Below are 19,510 nucleotides of genomic sequence, written 5' to 3'. Positions count from 1 at the left end.
AACCCAGTGTCGCAAACTCGGCCCTCAGGACCCCAAACAGCGCACATTTTCCAGCTCTCCCAGCAGGTGCACAGGTGTACTCATTAATCGCTGACACATTTTCAAATATCGACAGGTGAAGCTAATTGTTTCACTTGTGATTCTGTGAGGAGAACTGGAAAACATGCACTGTTCTGGGGACCGAGCTTGAGATCCTATGTATAAACATATATTAATATAGTTAGGCTTACCATAGTATCCCTTTAAACTGGGACGCTCATGAATTACACAAGTTCTGCGGCTGCTTAAAAACAGGTGAAATGCAGGTTTGAAGTCAGCCGGCCACAGGACCTGTGTATAATTCATGAGTGTCCTGGTTTAAAGGGACAGTATCGTAAGCCTAAATATAGTGAAAGCAAACGCCGCAGCTCGTTACAATACCATTAACTGGGAATTATCAGACAGAAGTAATACGGCCTTAGCTACAAGTTTATAACTTCCATAGGCCATATATACTAAACATTGGCTTCCATTAATGCAGGCATGTCCAAACTGCGGCCCTCCAGCTGTTGTGAAACTACATATCCCAGCATGCCCTGACAGTTTTGCTGTCAGAGAATGCTAAAGCTGTGTCAGGGCATGCTGGGATGTGTAGTTTCTCAACAGCTGGAGGGCCGCAGTTTGGACATGCCTGCATTAATGTAAGTCACACGGGCTAGACTAATCCAGTTAAATAATGGGTTTGTTTCTGGGTCACTGCTGATATATGCTGAGTTACCTTCTTATTAAATAATAATAATTACGTTTGTAAAATAATAGCTTTCCTGCTAAGAGTATGTAAAGGGATAAAAATCACAGAGATTATACAGCAAAGGTTCTCAAACTCGGTCCTCAGGACCCCACACAGTGCATGTTTTGCAGGTCTCCTCACAGAATCGCAAGTGAAATAATTAGCTCCACCTGTGGACCTTTTAAAATGTGTCAGTGAGTAATTAATACACCTGTGCACCTGCTGGGTTACCTGCAAAACATGCACTGTGTAGGCCCCCGAGGACCGAGTTTGAGAACCTCTGTTATACAGAGTTACAGCCTAGGATGTCTGAGATGTAATACGCACAGTTACCTTAACCCTGCGCCGCCATCAGTGTGAGGAGACCAGAGACAGGGGCAGTACAAGTATTTCTACAGGTGGGGGAAGTAATTACAGGGCACACAAGGGGACTGTTCACTGATCACAGGGTAAACCCCATAGTGAGAGGCGTATTAGAGGCTGGGGCATAATGACAGGGCGAGGGGCCGCAATTAGACATGGGTCAGGAAGAGGGAATACATTCTGATGATTATTTATAACTATAGAGGTGAGAGAGAAATTGGAAATACAGCAATAAGCGACAGTACATATGGATCTGGTGAGAAAACGTGCAAAAGCACAGGAGAACATACAAACTCCACACATATAATAGGAACACAACCATGCAGCAATTATAACAATAAGTGCGACCTCGCAGTTATATTCTGCAATGTATTGTATGGTGTCTCCCATTTATTGAAGTTATAGTATTATTTCTTTTATATCATCAATATTTTTCCCCTGTGACAATAAGCACTGGGGTTATATATTACTGTAGATACATTATTGCAGGCCACACACTGCTCAGTCTGGTATTTTGGCCTCAGTACTATATAAAAGCATTGTGTTAAGGTGTGTACCCACGGTGAGATTTTGACTTTGCGATTTTCCCCTGAACTCCCCGAAGCCCCGACCCACCGATATTGACTGTCTCTCTACGGTGGACCGAATTCGCACAAAACTGCTCACCACCCCATAGATGTCCGAGCAGTTTTGTGCGAATTAGGGCTGATTCGCGCCAGCGAAGGGTGCAAGATCGGGTGCCATTGCCGGTGTTTAAATGCTGTTGCAACGGCACTTCGCACCCTTTGAAGGTAATTGGATTGACCCCTTTGACTAATTGCCAATTTTGACTATACTATGTACTAGATTGTACACTATATAGTCAAATTTGACTTGCCTGCACAGTCTATCTTTCCTTGCAATACCGACCACGCGGAAGTGCGCGTCAGTATCGCAGCTGGCTAAACATAGTGCGATTTGCACCTACTTTCCTTGCGATTTTGACTATGGGGTATATTCAACTGATGTTGGACAGAAAGGATCAGACATCTCAGTATTCAATGAGCGGCCAAATCCGACTTTTTAAGGTCAGATTGTCGGAAACGGGCTTAAACCGGATTTGACCGCGCTTCCGACAAGACACGTCAATTCCGCCGATCCACGTGTTTTCTGACAAGTCGTAATTGCCGACTTGGTGGAAAAACGGCAGGGGGATTGAATAGATCGGAACAGTTTCCGACCTAAAAAGTCGGAAACTGCCGTCTTTCCGACAAGATGGCAGTTCCGACTACAATTTAATACCCCCCTATATAGTCAAAATTCAAAGGATAAATCTCACCGTGTGTACACACCTTTACACGTGGTTGGCTAATGCCGGCCGTAATACACAGCAACTGGCCTTATACTGTGGGGTGCATGGCTTGATAAGACATACTGTAGGAGGAGATTTATCAATTTTTGGAGAGAGATAAGTGGAGAGATCTAGGGGTACATTTACTAAGCAGTGATAAGAGCGGAGAAGTGAGCCAGTGGAAAAGTGCCCATGGCAACCAATCAGCACTGAAGTAACATCTATAATTTGCATGCTATAAAATTATACACAGCTGCTGATTGGTTGATGGGGAAACTTTTCCACTAGCTCACTTCTCCGCACTTATCACTGCTTAGTAAATGTACCCCCTAAGGTACTAATCAATCAGCTTCTGGCATATACAGGCTATGCTAGATAAATGACAGGTACAAGATGATTGGGACTCATCTCCCCACATGGGACTTTAGTTGTGACAAAGGATACATTGCGTAAGCTCCAAACTCCCAACCTTTAAACTGCCCGGCCACCGCCACTATGCCGCCAGAGAGGAGAACTGTGGGGGGAAAAAACACATTAGTTACAATCCAATAATATCTGCCCATCTTCATGTATACCAGATACTGTGGATAACCATGTTGCAATCCTTGGAGATATCTACAGTAATATCCAGTTTTTCACATGCTATTTATAAAAAAATAAAAACAGATACATTAAATCTGTGATAAATTGGACGGTGGAGAAGAATTCATGCTGCACTGCAGCGGTGAGACAAATGCTGAGTGGTGTGCAGCCGCTACAGGGCCCTGCGGTAAGGGGGCCTGGCAATGACCCCTCAGAGGCTTAGGGCTGTGCTCACAAAGGAGTGGAGTGCAGGACTTCTAGTCATGTGCCAAAACTGTGTATGCTGAGAAATGGCTGCAGCTATTGTATAAGCCAGGATGAGGCCAAGGGTGAAGCCCATTGAAGCAGGAGGTGGAAGGAAGGGAGTGAAGTTGCCCGTAAGGGAGTTTAGGAGCCACTGGGAGGATCTGAGTGGATGTGCAATGTCTGAGGGGCACTATGGGAAGAGTAAAGGGGGGGTACTTTGAACATTTTGGGCCTTTAGAATGTAAGCTCTCACGAGCAGGGCCCTCACCCCTTATGTCCTTATCCTTCTCTTACCATCCTTGACGGCACCTAATCCCGCGGTTTTCTGCCACTCAAATTCTTTTGTCAGTGTTACTTACCCTGTACTTGTCCTATATTGTCTTCAACCGTAAGTCACTATTTATTGTCCCGTTTTGATTATTTTTTTATTTATGTAATTGGGCACAGCGGATCCCTTGTGGCGTGAATTAAATAAAGGATAATAATAATATGTTGTTCTTACTACTACTGTGTTTAAGTGACATGTGATGGCCGTACATGCAGCAGGTTGCTGGTCACGGGTTTAGTTGCATTTACACGTGTTGAGCCCATGTTTTTTTAATATGCATCTGTATAAATAAAGCAGAGTTTTTATCGTGCTCTAGTGAAATGGATATGAAAAAACACATATGCAAATACTTGCTACCCGCAAACGTTTGTGTCTGAAATTTGTTCCCGTTCAGATGAAAGGACTTACTAAGGCATGTTGACACGGAAATCAAATAAAATTAAATGCAAATATTTCAATAGAGCCTAATTACTGTATATGCATCAAAACGTTACAACAGTGCGTTGGGGGTCATTCCGACCCGATCGCTCGCTGCAGTTTGTCGCAGCGCAGCGATTGGGCCGGAACTGCGCATGCACCAGTGCCGCAGTGCGCCGGTGCATGGCAGCCATCGTTGCCTAGCGATCGCCTCTGAGGCAGAGGTGGTCGCTGGGCGGGAAGGGGCTGGACGGCGGCGTCAAGCCGCCGTTTAGAGGGAGCGGTCTGGACAACGCAGGCGTGGCCGGACCGTTGGGGGGGCAGGCCACGGCGGCTGCGTGATGTCACACGCAGTCGCTGCTGGCCGGGGAGCGACGAGTAGCTCCCGGCCAGCACGCTAAAGCTGCGCTGGCCGGGAGCTACTCTTGAAGTGCAAAGGTATCGCCGCTGTGTGATGCCTTTGCACTTCTGCAGGGGGGGTGGGGGTGCACTGACATGCGGGGCGGACAACGCCCTGTGCTGGGCGTCTCCCCGCGTGTCAGTGTGAATGATCGTAGCTGTGCTAAATTTAGCACAGCTACAATCAACTCGGAATGACCCCCCGTTATTCCTATAGCAGTGGTGTACATCCAGACTGAATACATTTCTGGGTAATGCCATTTACACTATGCCCCAACTGAATAAATACTGAGAATTTAGAGCACAACTTGTTCCGATAAAGCCTACAGGCAACCTTACTAGGGCTCATCAGTATAGGTGTACACTACAGTCTTCTAGTCAGCTGGTAGAACACTAGGGGGCAGATGTATTAAGCATGGAGATGGTATAAGGAAGGGATAAACCAGTGATAAGTGCAATGTGATAAACGCACCAGCCAATCAGCTCCTAACAGTTAATTTACATATTGGAGCGGATTGGCTGGTGCGTTTATCACCTTGCACTTATCACTGGTTTATCACTTCCTTATGCCTTCTTCAGGTTTATGCATCTGCCCCATAATGCCTTATCGCTTCTCATTCCTGAAATCAAATCTTCAACAGTGCATGTTTTCAAGATGTCCTCAGGAATAATTAGTACCACCTGTACATCTACTGTGTTAGTCAGTTATCACACCTGTGCCCCAGCTAGATGATCTGAAAAACATGCATTTAGGGCTCCATGAGGACCGGGATTGAGAAAAACAGATCTACTGTACATGTATGTTGCTTGCAGCGGGTTCCAGTCAATGGATAGACAGAGTCTAGTTAGACAGTCAATAGGTCAAACCCATATGGGCAGGGCCGTCTTTTCGTATGGGCTCAATGGCCACTTGCCCAAGGGCCCCAGGAGTATAAGGGCCCTAGGCTGATAGCTGAGGGTCCCCTCTTTCCAGGGGTACCAGGTTTTTGAAAATCGGCCCTAGGGAACCGGAGATATCTGACTTCAAGGCAGTGGTCCCCATCCAAGACTATTAATTGCTCTTCCCAGCCAGATCTCGCTGGCTCTGTCTGACTTATAGTTTTTCTGAGGGTATACGCCAAAAGGTGGGAGTCTCCACTTTCGGTGGACATTGGCAGCTTGTCTCTACTATGCCCAGAACCAGAGATATCAGCCTTCCAGAAGCCAGTCCCTGCTCCAGCTCCACACGTCTAATATGCTGTTTTATATATTCATTGGTAGATTGCTCTGCCTCCTGAACTCTGATCCCCAAGTCCCCAGTACCTCCTGAAAGGTGAGACTCTCTAATTTTTTTATCCCATTCAAAGCTAAGAAATCTTTTACCAGGAACTTGAGATACTGTATCTGCAGTCAAGCAAGCTGCCCTCCCACCAGAAAATGAAGAATATTAAGCCCACTCCACTACCGACCCCTCCCCTACCTATATTAAACACCCCCTACCACCCTGGAAGTCATGTACCGAGGCCCCTTCATTCAGCCCAATGTCCCCTTCTACAGTTTAGTGTTCTCCCTCCCACTCCATCTGTGCAGTAAAGGAGTAATTAGCAGAAATTACTGCTCCAGGTCCTACATGCTGAGTGGAAGATAGAACACCCCATACCGCCCGAGAAACATCAAAGCTGCCGCTGATAGCACTCCCCACCCCACCCCTACCGCTGAAGGATGGGTAAGGGCCCCAGTGCATTGCTGTGCCCAGGGGCCCACACTGCTGTTAAGACGGTCCTGCATATGGGTGACATGCAATAGGATGACATGGTCAAAAGGTCGGCCGGTAAAAGGTTAACTGTTTCTAAGGTCCACAGGCTCAAAAGGTCCAGATGACAATGGTCGACGCAAGTTTTTGTTATTCTTTACAACTTTTGCTTCATATCCCATCCACTTGGACTACAAATGGGAATAGTAACCTGTGGTGAACGCAGCGAGCCTCGCAAGGGTACACTGTTGACTAATTTTGGTCACCCCAAAAACTCAAAAAACTTGTGTCAACCTTTTGACCTTTTCTACCTGTCGATCTTTGACACAGTTGATCTTTTGACCCTGGTGACCTTTTGAATCTCGACCATATACGGTCAAGCTATTGACTGTGTATTTACTGAAGATCTATGGAACCCCACCCGGTTGCAGCACATACGCATTACATGTTATAATGAAGACGTGCAGATTTCCCCGCTTACTAAGGCCTCTCCTTTCCCGTCATGAAGCAATCAGAGGACAGGACATACGTTTATGAAATACCCTATGCAGCAACGAGCTGCTTCTCCATTTCCCTCCAGAAAGATGAACTAGCGCGTATCTTGCAACTGAGCAATTGCCCAAGTCAACAGTCGCAGTGTATTATACAGGACGCCTCACGTAGCACACAATGCCAGCTGACTGCTGTAACGCCATATCTCTGCCATTCCCTGCTCAGCAACTGTGCACGCCTGCACATTACTCATTTACTAACATCTATAACAGGGGTGGCCAACCAGTCAGAGGCAAAGAGCCAGAAAAAAATCTGTAGTCAAGGGCAAGAGCCAGTATCATGCGTGCGCGCAAAAATGGGGGCGTGGCCTAGTTTTCACAAAGCCACACCCCATTTTGTGCGTACACCTTTTGTAGGAGTATGACCTTGTATAACTCCGTTTTTAGTCATGTTGTACAGTGCCAAATACATATAATGTCCCAGTACAGTGCCACATACATATAAAAGTGTCAAAAAATGGGTGCCTCCACACTGCCAGAAACATATGTCCCCACAGTGCCAGATACATATATGCCTCACCGTGCCAGATATACATGTCCCCCCAGTGCCAGATATACATTTCCCCCCAGTGCCATATATACATTTCCCCCCAGTGCCAGCTCTGCCCCCAGTGCCAGATATACATGTCCCCACAGTGCCAGATATACATGTCCCCACAGTGCCAGCTCTGCCCCCAATGCCAGTGACCCCATAGTGCCAGATATACATGTCTCCCCAGTGCTAACTATAACCCCAGTGCTAGGTATACATGACCCCACAGTGCCAGCTCTGCCCCCAATGCCAGTGACCCCATAGTGCCAGATATACATGTCTCCCCAGTGCTAACTATGACCCCAGTGCTAGGTATACATGACCCCACAGTACCAGCAATGCCCCCAGTGCCAGATATACATGACCGTCCGTTCCCCCTTCCCCCGTGCTGCTCACCGCACTGCTGCTGTCTGTGAGGGGAGGAGAGCGCAGTGTGCGCGTCTCCTGCCCCTCACTCTCCGCCGGCTGTGTCTCTTCAATTAGGCGCCGGTCCGTGAGCCAATCAAAGCTCGCGGTCCGGCAGCCTTAGCTGTCGGTCCGCGAGCTCAGCCTCTGATTGGCTCACGGACTGCCGCCGGAGAGTGAGGGGCAGGAGAGGCGCACGCTGCGCTCTCCTCCCCTCACAGACAGCAGCAGCGCAGTGAGCACGGGGGATGGGGGGGCCAGGGCAGCGGTGGCCAGGACCCGGCTGAGCCGCATGCGGAGGATGAAAGAGCCGCATGCGGCTCGAGAGCCGCGGGTTGGCCACCCCTGATCTATAGACCGGGATCCGGCCTGAAGATCGACAGTGTCTAGGTCGACAATGTTTAGGTCGACCACTATAGGTCGACATGGATGGAAGGTCGACAGGGTTTCTAGGTCGACATGTGCTAGGTCGACAGGTCTAAAGGTCGACATGAGTTTTTCACATTTTTTTTTTTTTGGATTTTTTCATACTTAACGATCCACGTGGACTACGATTGGAACAGTAAAGTGTGCCGAGCGAAGCGGTAGCGGAGCGAAGGCACCATGCCCGAAGCATGGCGAGCGAAGCGAGCCATGCGAGGGGACGCGGTGCACTAATTTGGGATCCCGGTCACACTACGAATAAAACGACACCAAAAAAAAACAAGAATTTACTCACCGGTAATTCTATTTCTCGTAGTCCGTAGTGGATGCTGGGTACTCCGTAAGGACCATGGGGAATAGACGGGCTCCGCAGGAGACTGGGCACTCTAAAGAAAAGATTAGGTACTATATCTGGTGTGCACTGGCTCCTCCCTCTAAGCCCCTCCTCCAGACCTCAGTTAGGGAAACTGTGCCCGGAAGAGCTGACATTACTAGGAAAGGATTTGGAATCCAGGGTAAGACTCATACCAGCCACACCAATCACACCGTACAACTTGTAATAACTATACCCAGTTAACAGTATGAATAACAGCTGAGCCTCATTCAACAGATGGCTCAGAACAATAACCCTATAGTTAAGCAATAACTATATACAAGTATTGCAGAAGTCCGCACTTGGGACGGGCTCCCAGCATCCACTACGGACTACGAGAAATAGAATTACCAGTGAGTAAATTCGTATTTTCTCTGACGTCCTAGTGGATGCTGGGTACTCCGTAAGGACCATGGGGATTATACCAAAGCTCCCAAACGGGCGGGAGAGTGCGGATGACTCTGCAGCACCGAATGAGCAAACTCAAGGTCCTCCTCAGCCAGGGTATCAAACTTGTAGAATTTTGCAAACGTGTTTGATCCCGACAAGGTAGCAGCTCGGCAAAGTTGTAAAGCCGAGACCCCTCGGGCAGCCGCCCAAGAAGAGCCCACCTTCCTCGTGGAATGGGCTTTTACTGATTTAGGATGCGGCAGTCCAGCCGCAGAATGAGCCTGCTGAATCGTGCTACAGATCCAGTGAGCAATAGTCTGCTTAGAAGCAGGAGCACCCAGCTTGTTGGGTGCATGCAGGATAAACAGCGAGTCAGTTTTTCTGACTCTAGCCGTCCTGGAAACATAGATTTTCAGGGCCCGGACTACGTCCAGCAACTTGGAATCCTCCAAGTCCCGAGTAGCCGCAGGCACCACAATAGGTTGGTTCAAATGAAACGCTGATACCACCTTAGGGAGAAATTGGGGACGAGTCCTCAATTCTGCCCTGTCCATATGGAAGATCAGATAGGGGCTTTTACATGACAAAGCCGCCAATTCTGACACACGCCTGGCCGAAGCTAAGGCCAATAGCATGACCACTTTCCACGTGATATATTTTAGCTCCACGGTCTGAAGTGGCTCAAACCAATGTGATTTCAGGAAATCCAACACAACGTTGAGATCCCAAGGTGCCACTGGAGGCACAAAAGGGGGCTGAATATGCAGCACTCCCTTGACAAACGTCTGAACTTCAGGCAGTGAAGCCAGTTCTTTTTGAAAGAAAATAGACAGGGCCGAAATCTGGACTTTTATGGATCCCAATTTTAGGCCCATAGTCACTCCTGACTGTAGGAAGTGCAGAAATCGACCCAGCTGAAATTCCTCTGCTGGGGCCTTCATAACCTCACACCAAGCAACATATTTTCGCCATATGCGGTGATAATGTTTTGCGGTCACATCCTTCCTAGCTTTTATCAGCGTAGGAATGACTTCAACCGGAATGCCCTTTTCCATCAGGATCCGGCGTTCAACCGCCATGCCATCAAACGCAGCCGCGGTAAGTCTTGGAACAGACAGGGCCCCTGCTGCAGCAGGTCCTGTCGGAGCGGCAGAGGCCAAGGGTCCTCTGAGATCATTGTTTGTAGTTCTGGGTACCAAGTTCTTCTTGGCCAATCCGGAACGATGAGTATAGTTCTTACTCCTCTCTTTCTTATTATCCTCAGTACCTTTGGTATGAGAGGAAGAGGAGGGTACACATAAACCGATTGGTACACCCACGGTGTCACTAGAGCGTCCACAGCTATCGCCTGAGGGTCCCTTGACCTGGCGCAATATCTTTTTAGCTTTTTGTTGAGGCGGGACGCCATCATGTCCACCTGTGGCCTTTCCCAACGATTTACAATCAGCTGGAAGACTTCTGGATGAAGTCCCCACTCTCCTGGGTGGAGGTCGTGCCTGCTGAGGAAGTCTGCTTCCCAGTTGTCCACTCCCGGAATGAACACTGCTGACAATGCTATCACGTGATTCTCCGCCCATCGGAGAATCCTTGTGGCTTCTACCATTGCCATCCTGCTTCTTGTGCCGCCCTGTCGGTTTACATGGGCGACCGCCGTGATGTCTGACTGAATCAGCACCGGCTGGTTTTGAAGCAGGGGTTTTGCTTGACTTAGGGCATTGTAAATGGCCCTTAGTTCCAGAATATTTATGTGTAGGGAAGTCTCCTGACTCGACCATTGTTGTTGGAAGTTTCTTCCCTGAGTGACTGCCCCCCAACCTCGGAGGCTTGCATCCGTGGTCACCAGGACCCAGTCCTGTATGCCGAATCTGCGGCCCTCTAGAAGATGAGCACTCTGCAGCCACCACAGCAGAGACACCCTGGCCACTCGGGGACAGGGTGATCAGCCGATGCATCTGAAGATGCGATCCGGACCACTTGTCTAACAGATCCCACTGAAAGATCCTTGCATGGAACCTGCCGAAGGGAATTGCTTCGTAAGAAGCCACCATCTTTCCCAGGACTCGCGTGCAGTGATGCACCGACACCTGTTTTGGTTTTAGGAGGTCTCTGACCAGAGATGACAACTCCTTGGCCTTCTCCTCCGGGAGAAACACCTTCTTCTGTTCTGTGTCCAGAATCATACCCAAGAATAGCAGACGCGTCGTAGGAACCAGCTGCGACTTTGGGATATTCAGAATCCAGCCGTGCTGTTGTAGCACTTCCTGAGATAGTGCTACTCCGACCAACAACTGCTCCATGGACCTCGCCTTTATAAGGAGATCGTCCAAGTACAGGATAATTATAACTCCCTTCTTTCGAAGAAGTATCATCATTTCGGCCATTACCTTGGTAAATACCCTCGGTGCCGTGGACAGACCCAACGGCAACGTCTGGAATTGGTAATGGCAGTCCTGTACCACAAATCGGAGGTACTCCTGGTGAGGTGGGTAAATGGGGACATGTAGGTAAGCATCCTTGATGTCCAGTGATACCATATAATCCCCCTCTTCCAGGCTTGCAATAACCGCCCTGAGCAATTCCATTTTGAACTTGAACTTCCGCCACAAACATTGTGGAATAGTAACCCCGTCCCTGTTGAAGGAGGGGAACTTTGATTATCACCTGCTGGAGGTACAGCTTGTGAATTGCCGCCAGTACTACCTCCCTGTCCTTGGGAGTAGCTGGCAAGGCTGATTTGAGGTAACGGCGAGGGGGGACGTCTCGAACTCCAGCTTGTATCCCTGAGATACCACTTGTAGAACCCAAAGATCCACCTGTGAGCGAACCCACTGGTCGCTGAAGTTCCGGAGACGGGCCCCCACCGCACCTGGCTCCACCTGTGGAGCCCCAGCGTCATGCGGTGGACTTAGTGGAAGCAGGGGAGGATTTTTGTTCCTGGGAACTGGCTGTCTGGTGCAGCTTTTTCCCTCTACCCCTGCCTCTGGGCAGAAAGGACGCGCCTCTGACCCGCTTGCCTTTCTGAGGCCGAAAGGACTGTACTTGATAATACGGTGCTTTCTTAGGCTGTGAGGGAACCTGAGGTAAAAAAGTCGACTTCCCAGCTGTTGCTGTGGATACGAGGTCCGAGAGACCGTCCCCAAACAATTCCTCACCCTTATAAGGCAAAACCTCCATGTGCCTTTTAGAATCAGCATCACCTGTCCACTGCCGAGTCCATAATACTCTCCTGGCAGAAATGGACATTGCATTAATTCTAGATGCCAGCCGGCAAATGTCCCTCTGTGCATCCCTCATATATAAGACTACGTCTTTAATATGCTCTCTGGTTAGCAAAATAGTGTCCCTGTCAAGGGAATCAATGTTATCAGACAGGGAATCAGACCATGCTGCTGCAGCACTACACATCCATGCTGAAGCAATAGCAGGTCTCAGTATAGTACCTGAGTGTGTATACACAGACTTCAGGATAGCCTCCTGCTTTCTATCTGCAGGCTCCTTTAAGGCGGCCGTATCCTGAGACGGCAGTGCCACCTTTTTTGATAAGCGTGTGAGCGCCTTGTCCACCCTAGGGGATGTCTCCCAGCGTAACCTATCCGTTGGCGGAAAAGGGTACGCCATTAGTAACCGCTTAGAAATCACTAGTTTCTTATCTGGGGAACCCCACGCTTCTTCACACAATTCATTTAACTCATCAGATGGGGGAAAAGTCACTGGCTGCTTTTTCTCCCCAAACATAATACCCTTTTTTGTGGTAACCGGGTTAATGTCAGAAATGTGCAACACATTTTTCATTGCCGTAATCATGCATCGGATGGCCCTTGTGGATTGTACATTTGTCTCATCCTCGTCGACACTGGAGTCAGACTCCGTGTCGACATCTGTGTCTGCCATCTGAGGTAGCGGGCATTTTTGAGCCCCTGATGGCCTCTGAGATGCCTGGGCAGGCGCGGGCTGAGATGCCGGCTGTCCCAAAGCTGCGTCATCGAACCTTTTATGCAAGGAGTTGACACTGTCGGTTAATACCTTCCACATATCCATCCACTCTGGTGTCGGCCCGCAGGGGGCGACATCACACTTATTGGCACCTGCTCAACCTCCACGTAAGCGTCCTCATCAAACATGTCGACACAGCCGTACCGACACACCGCACACACACACAGGGAATGCTCTGACTGAGGACAGGACCCCACAAAGTCCTTTGGGGAGACAGAGAGAGAGTATGCCAGCACACACACCAGAGCGCTATATAACAGAGGGATTTACACTATACACAAAGTGAATTTTCCCCCAATAGCTGCTTATATCACAATTTTGCGCCTAAATTTATGTGCCCCCCCTCTCTTTTTTACCCTTTCCGTAGTGTATACTGCAGGGGAGAGCCTGGGGAGCTTCCTTCCAGCGGAGCTGTGAAGAGAAAATTGCGCTGGCTGTGCCGAGGAAGATAGCCCCGCCCCTTCAGCGGCGGGCTTCTCCAGCTTTTTTAATAATAATTATGGCGGGGGATTAGGCACATATACAGTTTAGAACTGTATTATGTGCATTTTGCCACTTAAGGTATACTAATTGCAGCCCAGGGCGCCCCCCCCCCCAGCGCCCTGCACCCACCAGTGACCGGAGCGTGTGGTGTGCTGTGGGAGCAATGGCGCACAGCTGCAGTGCTGTGCGCTACCTTATTGAAGACCGGAGTCTTCAGCCGCCGATTTTCTCCGGAATCTTCCGTCTTCTGGCTCTGCAAGGGGGACGGAGGCACGGCTCCGGGACCGGACGATCGAGGTCGGGCCCTGTGTTCGATCCCTCTGGAGCTAATGGTGTCCAGTAGCCTTAGAAGCACAAGCTAGCTGCAAGCAGGTAGGTTTGCTTCTCTCCCCTAAGTCCCACGTAGCAGTGAGTCTGTTGCCAGCAGATCTCACTGAAAATAAAAAACCTAACAAATTCTTTCTTTTTAGTGAACTCAGGAGAGCCCACTAAGTGCATCCAGCTCTGGCCGGGCACAGATTCTAACTGAGGTCTGGAGGAGGGGCATAGAGGGAGGAGCCAGTGCACACCAGATGTAGTACCTAATCTTTCTTTAAAGAGTGCCCAGTCTCCTGCGGAGCCCGTCTATTCCCCATGGTCCTTACGGAGTACCCAGCATCCACTAGAACGTCAGAGAGAAAAAATTCCTCATGTCGACCTTTAAACCTGTCGACCTAGCACATGTCGACCTAGAAACCCTGTCGACCTTCCATCCATGTCGACCTAGTGACTGTCGACCTATAGTGGTCGACCTAAACATTGTCGACCTAGATACTGTCGATAAAACGAACCACACCCCTATAGACCTGACAGGGTCAGACAGATACAGTACTTTCTACAATGATAGATGAAAACGGAGAATAGTCCCAAAACAGACATGTTCTCATACTTATACAGGGACATGTGTTCATGCACATAACTCCTTACTGGAACTGTGCTTCCACCTTACACTGAGTTGTTACCACTGATATGCAACTAATAAAAAAGTATTTTCTTACAAGCAATTACCAATAGATAGATATTTACAAAATGTTTAACTATCTATCAATCTATCTATTTTATCTCCAAAGGCTTACATCATCCCACCAAAGAACCATCCCATCCACTTGAAACACTTTCTGGACTAAATAAAATATTCATGAAATATTTCCAAAAACAGTGGCTTTTGTGGCCTCCTGTTTGCAGAGATGAACTGTATGTAGAAATCATTGAATCACAATGTGGGACGACAGCCGAATGTCACAGAAGTTGTTGAGTCACACTGGTGTTGCTGTCAATTACCGATTGGTACAACACTGACAACTGTTACACAAACGTGCAGCCAAGTGTGTCATCTTCCAGGAGTTTGATGGTGTCATTATTGCGGTGGCCGCCTACAAAAAGCTTTAATCATCGCTCAAACCAACCGACAGCGATCAGCTGAAAAACCTCATCAGCCTCCGAGCAAGTCCAACGAGATATATATATATATCCACTTGCTGTATGTATATATATATATATATATATATATATATATATATATATATATATATATATATATATATATATATATCAACAGCAAGTGGATGGTACGGCATTCCAAGCATACCATCCACTTGCTGTTACTTCCTTGTTCTGGTACCCAGCGCATAGAAATTACCGACTGGAGAGCAGGTCCACAAAACTGTGCATGTGTGTATGTATGTATGTATGTATGTATGTATGTATGTATGTATGTATGTATGTATGTATATACACACACACACACACACATACACGTATGTGTGTGCATGTGTAAATATTTTGAACATCAACCACTGAGACAAAAACAATTATATACATTGCACACATGCTGTACTCCACATCCCCACCAATCATGTATCATAGGGTATAATTCACCTCCTACTACTACGAAGCTATTATAGGAGCTAGCCAGCCACCTTCCATTACTGTGGCCTCCAGCATATCATTGGTCACAGAGCTTATCAGTGACTGCTAATAGCTATTTCATTTACAGCATCCGCCTATAGACAAGTCCATTGAGATGACTTAGTGATCAGACACAGATGACTCTCATACAGAGTTTTGAAATAAGTATATAAAGAGGGATCTACTTTCGTAAAGAAGGGACTTTCACATTTACTGTCCCCAAGAGCTTGCATTCCTTGTGTACATAATGTTGCAAGAGCAGAGTGCCCTGGAGTGGAAGAACCAGCTGCCCACAGGTGTGGAATGTGGATTTCTGCTTCCTCATTTCACTTCCTCATTACTATTTGATAGACAATATCTACTGGTGCTTAACCCCTTCCTAACCCAGGCTGCGGGCAGGAGAACATTCACACAGTGCCTGAAGCTAGGAATATACACCTAACAGGATCCTTCTATAAATGTGTGACGACAAGCTAGTAGCTCTGGGGTAATAGGACAGGGGAATCGCACACTACAGTAATCCTGCATTTCTCTAATGGCCTGTGTTATTATTATACAGAGGACCGGTCAGCGGGATGTACACTGGCTGTGTACTCACTTATCACATAGTGTGTAAGAGAATTGCACCACCTGCTGAGAAAGAGGTTGCTTTACTGACTGGCATCAGGTACCTTCATGCCAACTTTACTCATTTGTTCTGCATATTGTTGAGTTGAGATTGAATTTAAAATTAAAATATGGAAAAATATATATATGTGCACACACACACACACACATATATATATATATATATATATATATATATATATATATATATATATATATATATATATATATATACACACACACATATACATCCATACACACAACATATATAAAGGGTAATCCTGCGCTCAAGCCCCCCCCCCCCCCCCCCCGAACCTCTTTGCCTGTTATTACCCAGTCCTGTTTAACCACATATAGTAAATCGCAGCGGAATAAGTTCTCAGCGACTGTGTTACTCAAAGGGTTAGCAGAAACAAGGTTTGGTTATACTACACCTGAAGTTAAATGATTCTTACTGGCGTGTAAGACTTCTCAGCAGGATACCCGGGGGTAATGGGGAGGAACACTTACCATAGCGATGTAAGAAGCTGTAGCAGTGAGCGATGCAGAGGCTGCACATAGTGACAGAGCAGAGGGATGCCACCTCCGCTATATGTGCCAGTGTTACCTGCGCTGCTGCCTTACCGCAACCCTCTATGCGCCCATGTCATACTCACTCAGTCCTGATGCCAGGGCCTGCTCATTGGCCCACATCGCCCATTCTATCTGGCCCATCGCTGGCACTCACAGTCAGAGGTGCTCTCAGGAGTTAACTAGTAACAGCTCTGCCACAAAGTCTCACTTCCTGCTGGATGGGGCTGTGTCATATAGATGCTTCTCCTCCCACTCACCAGAGTGCAGCCTCCTGCAGACACAGCCCCTCCCGCATCTCCAGCTGGGGCATGTGTACCACTGACATCTCCTGGGCTGCTGGGACCTCTGCAATAAGCATAGAGACATTATTTCCTAACTTAGCTGGTAATAGGAAGGTCACTATTTATTATTATGATGTACCTCTATGTCTTCTGCCACTTGGAGATCTTGCAGCCTCGGGAAAGCAGGTACAGCATCTTTCCTCTGCCTGGTAATTATACCAGGTATGCATTACCTTGCTGTACACTCCACTGACAAACATATAACATAAGGGCCACTTATGTACAAGAAAAACATCCATTCTTTATAGTACAGAACCAGTGACGTGCAGCCCTGTACTGAACTGCCCACAGGCAGGTAAGTGTTTTGAGAAAACATTTTTTTCTCTCTCTCTCTCTCTCTCTCTCTCTATATATATATATATATATATATATATATATATATATACACAAACACTCACTCTCTCTGGGTGAAATTCAGTTGTTTGAAGAGTCGGTTGGGTGTCTGTTTTTTCCTATTAGATTAAGAAAAAACAGATACCCAACTGACTTTTCAAACAATTGAATTCCCCCCCACTGTGTCTAACTGTCCTCAAATTGCCATACACAGAGGTGTAACTAGACATTTTGTTGCCCTGGGCCAGAAAAATCATTGGTGCCTCCTATTTTTCAAACAGGGACATAGGCGAGCCCTGGCAGCCAGTGAAAGCACCTGCTAAGACACCCCTTACTATAATTATATATATATATATATATATATATATATATATATATATATATATAGTCAAAACACTGATAGCTGATACGCTCAGGATCCAGACACCTACCACGTAATTATGCTACATCTAATCCCTAACCCTCCTTACCCGCAGCCTAAAGCTGGCAATACACCTAAAGATTTATTGTCAGATCTGGCTGTTTGGAATGAAAATCTGGTAATGACAATTGACCATTTGCTCCTAAATGCCGTAAAACTGAAAAAAAAATGGTCGTCCAAACAAATTGTTTAAATCAAATGAATTTAACCAATTTGTCTGATTGAGCATTTTTGTCTGTTTTCCAGTGTTTGGATGCAAATGGTCAATTGTCATTTGCTCTCATCCATTACCAGACCGGCTTCGGTATTCTGACTGCCGGGATCCTGACCGGATCCCAATTTGGACACAAATCCTCTTATACCATCATTTATGCATTTCATTTGCAAACTCTTTGTAATTTTGTTATATTAGCCTTTATTTAAAATCACACATTTCTTAGCAGTCATACCAAGGACCTTCAGTCAGATCCTCCTCTATTTAAAGCAGATATTTCAAAATACTGTTATACCCAGGATTCAAACCCGTGACCTTCCATACTGCAGTCAGACCACTTACTCATGGAGCTATTTGCTCCTTTATGGGAAGTATAAGAGTATTTTGAAATGTGTGCAGTAAATAAAGGAGCATGTGACTGACGTTACTTAGGGATGTGAGGGGGAGATGGGGGTGGCCAGGTGATTAAAGTGAGGGATTAAAAATTTGACAAGTGCTGCAGAACAGTGCCCGCTGCTTGGTATTGCCCTGTGTTGTGGCACGTCACACTATCCTAGTTAGGGCCCTGGCGGCAAATAACACCATTGGACACGCTATGGACTTTGCGACTAAACCGTGTCATGCCCTGTGCTAGAGACTACAAAATATGCGTCTTATTCGCATCACTAAAGTGTCAGAAGTACAATGAACGAGTCCCCTGACTAGTGACGCCGACATTTCATGTAGCTTGTGTGCGGCTCAGTCGCTAATTGGTACCAAGGCAAGACAGAGATTGGATATAAGTGGGCCGTGCCATGGCTTGCGCCATACGTGCTTAGGGCCAGGTTAATTTAGGCTCATATCATCAATTCGCCTCAAAGCAATGCCCAGGGCTATTAAATTGCAGCCTGCGGTAGCATGCCATAAGCCTGCATGCTGCACTAAATGCAGATTTTTGTTCGAGCCTCAAGAGGCCGCCGCAAACGTGTTAACTTGTAACTCCAGGCACTTATCCCGGAGTCTATAGGTTAATGAGTGTTAGCCACGGATTTACTACACAAGATAAACGGTTTGTAATTGAATAGCTCCTGGCGTAAGTCCCAAGCCACCGTCCCTTTTCCCCGTGCGTTAAGTACCAAGCCTAAATGAATCCATCCCTTAATATGCAAATTTTATATTTATTATTACATTGCAACAAAAATACTGATCCTACTGTAAGTACCTAAGAAATTATGGACCCTATTCAGCACGGATTGCAACACTTGCTAAAAATTGCTGCGATCAAATAGTTGCCGCCCAGAAATAAAGAAAAAACGGCCATTGCAGAAATTATAAATGCATCTCAATGTGCGATGTGATCACATAACCATACACAAATACCGAAACATCGAAGAGTTTTTCCAACTGCGCAAGGCACGGTCGTCCACAATGCTGCATAGACAAGAGGCTGGAAGTGGTCATCGGTGATGTCAGAGTCCCACCTGACAAACGCCTGGGCACGTCTGCATTTTTACAAACACACCCACAAAACGCCATGTTTCCTAAACGCTGGCTTCCTGTCAATCAAAATCTGATTGCATTTAAGCACAATGCGTTCGCAGAAATAAGTGCAATACACGGGTGCACACGCACAACGCTAACGCTGCACATGCGCAGTCTTTTGATAATAGGATGGATTGCGTTTTCTCAATTTTGTGATCCGTGCTGGATAGGGTCCTATAAGTCAGTGGTTATCAACCTCGGGCCTCAAATACCCCCAACAGTTCATGTTTTCCAGGTC

The 19,510-nt window shown here is 47.1% G+C and overlaps 1 protein-coding gene across 1 annotated transcript in view; it reads right to left on the bottom strand.

Moving 5' to 3' along the window:
* The window catches only part of LOC134969588 (cytochrome b-245 light chain), a 91,547-nt gene extending 74,878 nt beyond the window's left edge, over positions 1-16,669 (bottom strand). The window contains exons 1-2 of the mRNA XM_063945647.1: positions 16,526-16,669; positions 2,907-2,976 (exon numbers count right to left, since the gene is read on the bottom strand). Coding sequence (XP_063801717.1) covers positions 2,907-2,976; positions 16,526-16,583 — 128 coding nt within the window. The 5' untranslated portion in view covers positions 16,584-16,669. The remainder of the gene's footprint in view (positions 1-2,906; positions 2,977-16,525) is intronic.
* Between the last annotated feature and the right edge of the window lie 2,841 nt (positions 16,670-19,510).

The sequence above is a fragment of the Pseudophryne corroboree genome, chromosome 11, assembly GCF_028390025.1.
Source record: "Pseudophryne corroboree isolate aPseCor3 chromosome 11, aPseCor3.hap2, whole genome shotgun sequence".
Classification (NCBI taxonomy): Eukaryota; Metazoa; Chordata; class Amphibia; order Anura; family Myobatrachidae; genus Pseudophryne; species Pseudophryne corroboree.
Note: the sequence above shows the minus strand (reverse complement) of the source record. Positions and strands in the feature narration are given on the sequence as shown.